Raw genomic sequence first — 10136 nt, forward strand, 5'->3', positions numbered from 1 at the left:
AAATTTGGCAATGTGGACTCTGTTTGTCTGTCTGTCTGTCTGTCTGTCTGTCTGTTTGTTTGTTTGTTTGTTTGTTTCAAGAATTTTGCCACAACTATGCCGTTTTACGTGCGATCAGGCTGAAACTTTCAGGGGGTGCAAAGAGTACCCGTGCGGGTGACGTGACGAGAGAGGAGGGAGAGACTGAGGGAGAGATAGACTGAGGGAGAAAGAGAGGGAGACATTGCACACGCGCTAATAGGGCAGGCGAGGCCATGCAGCGCTGAGCTCGTCAGTCTAGTAGTAGCCGCCAAGTAGCCGGGTACAACGACGCTGGGCTCCGTGAATCACGGCGCTGTAAAAAAAGAATGTCACATGTGACATGAGTCACATGATTTTAGATGGGTCAAAGTAATATTTCCGGTATATCTTGCCCATTGTATGGCCAGGCGAGTTGTAATATTGTCATGTCATGGTGTTTTGGGGTCACTTAATAAACGAGATTGATTCTGTTATTTTTCTATTATTGTTTTGGGTAGTGCTATTTTACATTGAAGTGAACGGGGAGAGGCTTGTGTTTTCCCCTTAAAAGGGTGCGGGAACATGTGCTGCCTACAAAATTACGTATTGATGTCATCCTTGATGATGTTATCACCAGTGATGTCATAGAGCAGGCCGGGCCGTGTAGTGGCCGAGCTGCGTATGCAACGCGCAGTGTACGAACTGCGTATGCGAGCTGCAGGGTCAGCTCGGCGAGCTGCAGGGTGGGCGAGGCCGCGCAGCGGTCGAGTTAGCGAGCCCACGCAGCCCGCGTAGCGTGCGAGATACCTCGTTAATATAAACATGACATAGAGCTATGACCGTTTCTATGTCATTTTGAGGTTTTGTAAATAACTACTTTGTCATGATTTTCTGCGCCCGCCAAGAGATAAGATCAAATATGATCGAATGACCTTTCCACAAATGAGGTCCCATCTTTTTGCCATCTGTAAAGACTTGGATATTTATTTCTGCTGCTTAAATATAATCCTTTGTGACCATCACGCCAGCAAAGCTGGCGTATGATGTTAACGTCGCGCTCTTTAAGAATCGACCACATCACGCTTTGGATTCCCTGGGAGGAAAGATCAGAGACCCTCCTCTCCACCTGGAGTCAGAACCTGGGCTCGTACTCCTCTGCCCCCGGTTACTGCTCACTTCTTTTTGTTGCCCTTCAGTTTCCCCATCATTTAAAGTTGCACTGTAACTCTTATTTAATTCCCCATCTGGTGAGTTTACAGAGTCAAGCCTGCCTCCTGACTGTGCAGCAGATGTGCGGTATGTTTTATGGAAGGTGTGAGTGTTGCGTGGTGCGGGCGGGCGGGGAAGCCGCGGGGGGCGCTGCCTGCCTGGGGGTGTTGGAGAGTGCGGGCTGGGCGGCTGAGTGGAGATATTTTTATGTACTGTAGTGGGACGTTCTGAACCGCCACAACAAAGAGCAATATTTCATCACAGTCACATGAAGGCAGGGGGAGAGAGGAATGTTGGAGAGGGCAGTCTATTAGCAGCTCCGCTCTCAGCCGCCCACAATACAAGCTCTGTCAGGAGAAAGGGAAGCAGGCTGGCTTTCCCCCTGAGACCGCGGCCTGGGATCTGTTCACTCCCAGTCCAGTCAATTCAGGAATGGAATTTTGTCCGGAATTAAATACCAAATACCTTTTTGCCTTGAAAAGTGTGGTCATATCCTGTGTATCAACAAGTATTTTAGAATTGATATGCTATTTCTAGCAAATAAACGGTAGTTTCTGCTCAGATGTTGAAGTGCTCTCTATTTATGTGTAATGAATATGATATATGACTTTATTGCGACATACTCAATTATGATTTTCATGCCTACATCTACACTAGGCAACTTTGCATGTTAGTGGCTGCAAATAGCAGTGAGAGGCAACTGTTTGATTTTTTTAAACTTCAGTCCCTAGAAATCGTGCAGGGTGAGGTCAGTAATGTGCATACAGCAAGGTGAAGTCAGTAATCTGCATCCAGCTCACTCATGGTGAGGTCAGTAATGTGCATAAAGCTCACTCATGGTGAGGTCAGTAAATTGTATACAGCTCACTCATGGTGAGGTCAGTCATCTGCATACAGCTCACTCATGGTGAGGTCAGTAATCTGCATACAGCTCACTCATGGTGAGGTCAGTAATCTGCATACAGCTCACTCATGGTGAGGTCAGTAATCTGCATACAGCTCACTCATGGTGAGGTCAGTAATCTCCATACAGCAAGGTGAAGTCAGTAATCTGCATCCAGCTCACTCATGGTGAGGTCAGTAATGTGCATAAAGCTCATTCATGGTGAGGTCAGTAATCTGTATACAGCTCACTGATGGTGAGGTCAGTCATCTGCATAGTCATCTGCATACAGCTCACTCATGGTGAGGTCAGTAATCTCCATACAGCTCACTCATGGTGAGGTCAGTAATCTGCATACAGCTCACTCATGGTGAGGTCAGTAATCTGCATACAGCTCACTCATGGTGAGGTCAGTAATCTGTATACAGCTCACTCATGGTGAGGTCAGTAATCTGCATACAGCTCACTCATGGTGAGGTCAGTAATCTGTATACAGCTCACTCATGGTGAGGTCAGTAATCTCCATACAGCTCACTCATGAGGTAATCTCCATACAGCTCACTCATGAGGTCAGTAATCTCCATACAGCTCACTCATGGTGAGGTCAGTAATCTCCATACAGCAAGGTGAGGTCAGTAATCTGAATACAGCAAGGCGAGGTTAGTCATCTGCATACAGCTCACTCATGGTGAGGTCAGTCATCTGCATAAAGCTCACTCATGGTGAGGTCAGTCATCTGCATAAAGCTCACTCATGGTGAGGTCAGTCATCTGCATACAGCTCACTCATGATGAGGTCAGTAATCTCATGTTTCCCAACCTGCCCGGGCTGTGAGGCTTCATAAAGGAGACTAAACAGAGTAGTATCCACACTTTAGTATCCATACGATATACGATACCAGTACCGATACCAATACAGTACTTCATTCGATACCCTTTTTTTGTCATTCTTTTGAAAGTGTTGGTGGCATCTTGGCATGCTGAACTGCTATCTCCGTCACATACACTTCACCACCACAGAGTGTATGGGTTGTAGCTGCTGCACATGTCACGTCGCTTGCGGTGATTGGCTGCGAGTAAAACCATACAAATAGTAATTTTTTTCTAGATCTGTGTACAAAAAGGATTGAATGCAGGTATCGTTTGACTGGGGAAGTTTCGATACTACTGGGTTATTTCGATCGATACCTTAAAGGTATAGAGTACTGCAGGGATGACGTATTTGGAAGTCCCGGACATGTGAATCACTTTTCTGTCTTTTGAAGCGTTTTCTAAAAATCGTGTTTAAAAACCCCTATTTACGTTTCAAAAGTCATAAAAGTGGTTCACGTTTGTGAGATCATCCTGCTGAACACAAATTACTGCCCCATTGGCTTTTCCCCGTAAGATCCAACATGCTACTTCCGGACTCATTCCTGCAGTGCTCTATTGAGTCCAGCTCGTAAAGGAGATCAAATCAAATTGACCCCGACCCAGTGTCAGCCTGCCAGAGGTCCTGTCACCTTGCCACATAGGAGAGGGGCTGTGCCTCTGTCCCCTTGCTACATACAAGAGGGGCTGTGCCTCTGCCACCTTGCCACATACGAGAGGGGCTGTGCCTCTGTCCCCTTGCTACATACAAGAGGGGCTGTGCCTCTGCCACCTTGCTACATACAAGAGGGGCTGTGCCTCTGCCACCTTGCTACATACAAGAGGGGCTGTGCCTCTGCCACCTTGCCACATACAAGAGGGGCTGTGCCTCTGCCACCTTGCCACATACGAGAGGGGCTGTGCCTCTGTCCCCTTGCTACATACAAGAGGGGCTGTGCCTCTGCCACCTTGCCACATACGAGAGGGGCTGTGCCTCTGTCCCCTTGCTACATACAAGAGGGGCTGTGCCCCCTGCCACCTTGCTACATACAAGAGGGGCTGTGCCTCTGCCACCTTGCTACATACGAGAGGGGCTGTGCCTCTGTCCCCTTGCTACATACAAGAGGGGCTGTGCCTCTGCCACCTTGCTACATACAAGAGGGGCTGTGCCCCCTGCCACCTTGCTACATACAAGAGGGGCTGTGCCTCTGCCACCTTGCCACATACGAGAGGGGCTGTGCCTCTGCCACCTTGCCACATACGAGAGGGGCTGTGCCTCTGTCCCCTTGCTACATACAAGAGGAGCTGTGCCCCCTGCCACCTTGCCACATACAAGAGGGGCTGTGCCTCTGCCACCTTGCCACATACGAGAGGGGCTGTGCCTCTGTCCCCTTGCTACATACAAGAGGAGCTGTGCCCCCTGCCACCTTGCTACATACAAGAGGGGCTGTGCCTCTGCCACCTTGCCACATACAAGAGGGGCTGTGCCTCTGCCACCTTGCCACATAAGAGAGGGGCTGTGCCTCTGCCACCTTGCCACATACGAGAGGGGCTGTGCCTCTGTCCCCTTGCTACATACAAGAGGAGCTGTGCCCCCTGCCACCTTGCTACATACAAGAGGGGCTGTGCCTCTGCCACCTTGCCACATACAAGAGGGGCTGTGCCTCTGCCACCTTGCCACATAAGAGAGGGGCTGTGCCTCTGCCACCTTGCCACATACGAGAGGGGCTGTGCCTCTGTCCCCTTGCTACATACAAGAGGAGCTGTGCCCCCTGCCACCTTGCTACATACAAGAGGGGCTGTGCCTCTGCCACCTTGCCACATACAAGAGGGGCTGTGCCTCTGCCACCTTGCCACATAAGAGAGGGGCTGTGCCTCTGCCACCTTGCCACATACAAGAGGGGCTGTGCCTCTGCCACCTTGCCACATAAGAGAGGGGCTGTGCCTCTGCCACCTTGCCACATACAAGAGGGGCTGTGCCTCTGCCACCTTGCCACATACAAGAGGGGCTGTGCCTCTGCCACCTTGCCACATACAAGAGGGGCTGTGCCTCTGCCACCTTGCTACATACAAGAGGGGCTGTGCCTCTGCCACCTTGCTACATACAAGAGGGGCTGTGCCTTTGCCACCTTGCCACATACGAGAGGGGCTGTGCCTCTGCCACCTTGCCACATACGAGAGGGGTTGCGCTTCAATAACGTCCCAATTTAACACTTGGATTAAGGCGCAGTGAGGCAGTGCTTCTCCGAGCTTGTCGCGCTGTAGGAAATGCTAATTGGATTCACCTGGCGGGGGCAGTGGACCACCTCGCACAGAACGCCATGAGCCAGCTGAATGGGAATGAAAAGAACCGACAGAGCCAAGGACGAGGACGCCACAAAGGCATGGAGAGAGGGGGCGGGTGCAACTGAGAATCTGATAGACCCAGAGAGAGAGAAAGACAGAGAGAGAGACTGTATCAAGAAAAAAGACAGAATGAGAAGATTAGTTTACAGCTGCGTTTGAAGTTTCCCTTTAAGAGACACAATTAGGAGAGAAAAATTTGCACTGGTTGAGCGCGCCATTAAAGGCATACATCTGGGCAATTAAAAAGAGCTACCCAAGGTGTTCAGCATCGTGTCATAAAAGTTAACAGGTCTGCGCTGCCCAACAAAGCTCTCTTATCACCGCACACTTCTGTTCGGCCTCTCCCCATGTGCCTCAACTCTGGCCCACTCGCTTTTTCCTTCAGCCTTACAAAACAGCCAAACAATGTCTCACCTCAATGGAAAATGTATTCACACACAAATTTAGCAGTAATTGGTTGATATAGTAGGACATTTAGCAGGGGGGTCTGATACACCTGGTTTACCATTTAGCTTTGGACATGGTTTGCATGTGTACTTTTACTGCGGAACACCCCCTTTTGCGTTTTACATCTTTCATACTGTGCTACACTGCGCCGTAATGACTCAAATTAGTTGTGGAAGGTAATTTTGGTGTTTTTTGTCTTTGATTTGTGCCAGGCTGCCCCGAGGGGAAGAAAGTGGAATTCATTACAAGCTTGTTAGATGCCCTCACCACAGACATGGTGCAGGCCATAAACTCACCAGCCCCCTCTGGTGGTGGGAGGTAAGTGCTACTGACTATAATGTACCTCACTGTAAACCTGTACTGTTTCTTTATGGAGAAACTTAAACCTCTTCTCATTCACCTCAAATAATCTTTGCGATCCTTGAGACTGCTTCCCTTGCTAATATTTAGTTTCTGTGTAGTGGAACCAGACCTTGGCACTAACACTGGCAGGGTTCTGTGTAGTGGAACCAGATCTTGGCACTAACACTGCTACGGTTCGGTGTCCGCTTCCCACTGGTGCCACCCATGCTAAAAATGTTTACACTGATGGGACTGAATGACTGGATTTTGGATAAAAGCCGTCCCACAAATGGCATACAGTGTGTTATGTTATATAAGGAATAGTGCACAGTGAGACAGTCATTATTGCAAAATAAGCCCTGGCTGGGTGATTCAAGACTCTGACGCAAAGCAGAATATTGAATTAAAATGATTTATTTCAAGCTAAAATAACTTGCCAGCTTCCTCCAAGAAGTAGTCCGGCAGGACTGTCTGCAGTAACTAAAGAATAACGTCTTTTTGGCAAAGGATGTTGTGAGTTCATTGGATTAGAACTCAACAAAAAGGACCAAACCTCTTCACTGTGAACTGATATAATTAGATGTGAAACATCCAGAAATAAGGCATTCATTCAATTCACCCACATGTAGCCTAGCACATACTGTACATCCTCCGATACATGTGCAGTCAGCAGCTGCTCCTTTTCACCCAACAGTGAGGAGTTTCCATGGCAGGACGTACTGTAGCGCATGGGAGGATCGTGCTATTCCCCCAGTTCTCTTCCTCACTGGACAGGCGCCCGAGTGCCTAGAGGAGGCGCTAGTGCAGCGACCAGAACACATACCCTTAATCCAGCTTCCCACCCACAGACACGGCCAATTGTGCCTGTATGGAATGGATGCCCGACAAAGGCGGAGGGTAACATGGGGGCTCGAACCTGTGACCCTCCTGTTGGTAGGCAGGGAATCTACCGCTGCACTACCCGGACGCCCACACTCTGAATTTCTGTATTTCTGGTTTAACTACGTCATGTCTGTGCAGCATGCTATGCTATTGATGGTGTGCTTTTCCAGGTATTAGTGCCTTTAAATTACTTTTGTTTTCATCTGCCTTTTTTGCTATCTGTTTGCTCTGACTCTGTTGCCTCTGTCTTGGCAGGTTTGTGGAGCCCGACCCCAGCCACACCTTAGAGGAGAGGGTGGTGCACTGGTACTTCGCCCAGCTGGATATCAATGGCAGCCACGACATCAACAAGAAGGAACTCAAGCCGTTCAAGAGGTACCTGAAGAAGAAAGCCAAACCCAAGAAATGCGCGCGCAAGTTCACCGACTACTGTGACCTGAACAAGGACAGGGCCATCTCCCTGCAGGAGCTGAAAGGCTGCCTGGGCGTCAGCAAGGAGGGTGAGTGAGTGAGTGAGTGAGAGAGGGAGGGAGGGAGGGAGGGAGTGCACGGGAGTGAGTGAGAGAGGGAGAGAGGAAGTGAGGGAGGGAGAGAGGAAGTGAGTGAGTGAGTGAGTGAGTGAGGGAGAGAGTGAGTGAGAGTGAGTGAGAGAGGGAGAGAGGAAGTGAGGGAGGGAGAGAGGAAGTGAGTGAGTGAGTGAGTGAGGGAGGGAGAGAGTGAGTGAGAGTGAGTGAGTGAGTGATTGAGTGAGGGAGGGAGGGAGTGAATGAGTGAGAGTAAGTGAGGGAGAGAGGGAGTGAGTGAGAGTGAGAGTGAGGGAGGGAGAGATGGAGTGAGTGAGTGTGTGAGAGGGATGGATGGATGGAGGGAGAGGGAGGGAGGGAGGAGGGCCAGGACTCAGGAGAGATCAGAGGGGGAGGGGAGGGTGGTGGGGGGTGACTGGAGGACATAAACTGTAAAAAAAAAAAAAAGATGGATGTAGTGGTTTGTGGATTCCAGTTTTAAAACCTTGGGTTTGGCATTTTGGCTGCTGCCATTTTCTTTCATTTTTTGAGTCAGAACTGATGTATTTGTGTCCATATTTGGACCAGAGGGGGTTTCCCAGAGCCACAGTGCCACCTGCTATTGGTTCGTGACTGGCAAGCTGCGTGATCACTGGAAAGGTGAAATGTCAATCACACCCAAAACAGTCTTTTTTATCATCTATTTTTACTCTAAATTGGTGAGTTATATAAAATATAAATCACCCCCCCTACAGTTGTCATGACCGGTGAAATTGGCTATAGAGTCCAAAACTGTTTTTTGAAGCAGGCTAGAAACATCTTTATGTCACCTGTAACGTCGGGCATTTTAACATGGGGGTTAATGGGGAATGACTCCCTATGGGAGGAGCCAGCCTCAAATGGCCATTCAAGGAACTGCAATTTTTGGTACCTCCACATTGGAGGGTCATAAACTCTGTTAGAGCAGCTGGGAAAATCTTTGCTAGACTGAATGAATCTCCTCTCCAACAGTTAGCATTGAGGAGCCCTTTGGCAAGGCACTGAGCGCTCATTCACTCCACTTCCACAGTCTGTTTGTGTGTATTGTCATTGCCCCAGCCAGTTGCCAGGTGTGAATGTGTGTGTAAATGTGATGAATATGAAGTATAGTAGGGCGTTGCTGAAAAACAGCATGTGTGCTGGGAAGGTCTGAAAAAAAAGTAACAAAATACATAATTGGCCCTTGATTGTTTTAAGATGTTATTAAAAATCGACAAAGAAATGAGACTACTGTAAACTATTTAAAGAGCCGTATTCCCACATGCTCGATTTTCGCTAGTATTTCATCATCATGTCGTGGTTAAAAAAAACAATCTGTCATTTAGGGGAAGGAATGAAGTAAGTAACTGTGGAGCATGTGACAAACAGATGTGTTGGCAGTCCAAGCAAGGTGCACTGCTCCACTCCACTCAGCGCTCTGTGATGAATATTTAGGCAAGACTAATGTATTCGTGGATGGAGACACACACTGTCTGGGCCGGAAGTGTGGAAAACTGTAACTACTCATCGTGAGTTCAGTCCTAATTGACATCATTAGCATCTGTTACAGGCGCTGCTGTCAGCAACAAGCCACATATCTTTCAGGGAGGAAGAAAATAATGCTTATTTTCACACCGACTCCTGTGTGTTTTGAAATGATGAAGTGAGGATTTAACAGATTTGAAAGCCCCAACGGTCATGAAATACATTTTACACACAAATTAATATGTCAACTTTCAAACCAGGAAAGAGTGTTTCTTTTTGTTCCACGGAAGTGAGGGACATGATGTTTGCAGGCCTCGTGCTGATTAATGGAATATATTCCAATATATTTCTTCTTTTTTCCAAGTTTTTTCCCCTGGATCTAGGCATCTCGCGCGCCTTTGTCCCACTGATGATGTCACAGCACTGATGATGTCATCAGTGACATCTTTATTGACCAAAATCATCTTATGACATCACTGATGATGGCATAGGCCCTGATGATGTCATAGCATAGCATTGTGACATCATCAGTGATGTCATAGGCATTGTGATGTCATCAGTGATGCGAAGTTGAGCAATTGTGCACTGCACATGCCAAAATACTGCTGAGCAATTGTGATGTCACTGATAATGTAATAAATCTACAAATAAACTGGAAGTGAAGTCTATATGCAATGTGTATGTACTCTTCTCTTGCTACTGATCACTCACTGATGATAAAAATCGCAATTTCGTGTCAAACATTCTGCTCAGTACTGTTTTGTTTTGGGGGTAGTGAGTCTAAACATGTGAGAATCCCTATTCTGCAGAATCACTTACTGTAGAGACGGATCAGTTAAAACAAGTAAACACTCAAATCCATGTCAAGCCTTTTTAAATCCTTTTTCTCTTTTGCAGGTAGTTCTACGAGCAACGGCAACCAAGGGACAAGGCAAGGGACAAATTTGTTCAGTAAGGCAAACTAATACACTTTCATTAACCCTACTGTCTGAGAGTGCTGTAGGTGGCTTGATGTGTAATCTGTTAACATCCACCCTGGTGATAGATTGGATTGGTTACAGCTAGTTGATGCAGCAGACGTCTCTTCACATTGCAAAGCTTTAGAGAAGAAACCCAGGATGTTTTCATTTTGTTGAACCCTTGGCTTGAGCTGTCTGTCTGTGTGCATGTGTG

General features: G+C 47.9%; 1 protein-coding gene across 1 annotated transcript in view; it reads left to right on the forward strand.

Annotated features, from left to right (window-relative positions):
• Window positions 1-10136, forward strand: part of smoc1 (SPARC related modular calcium binding 1) — a gene marked incomplete at its 5' end in the record, with an annotated part of 99574 nt that overhangs the window by 70707 nt on the left and 18731 nt on the right. The window contains 3 exons of the mRNA XM_083633704.1: window positions 5946-6051; window positions 7213-7457; window positions 9861-9914. Coding sequence (XP_083489830.1) covers window positions 5946-6051; window positions 7213-7457; window positions 9861-9914 — 405 coding nt within the window. The remainder of the gene's footprint in view (window positions 1-5945; window positions 6052-7212; window positions 7458-9860; window positions 9915-10136) is intronic.

This window comes from Poromitra crassiceps (assembly GCF_964638095.1).
Source record: "Poromitra crassiceps genome assembly, chromosome: 3".
Lineage (NCBI taxonomy): Eukaryota > Metazoa > Chordata > Actinopteri > Beryciformes > Melamphaidae > Poromitra > Poromitra crassiceps.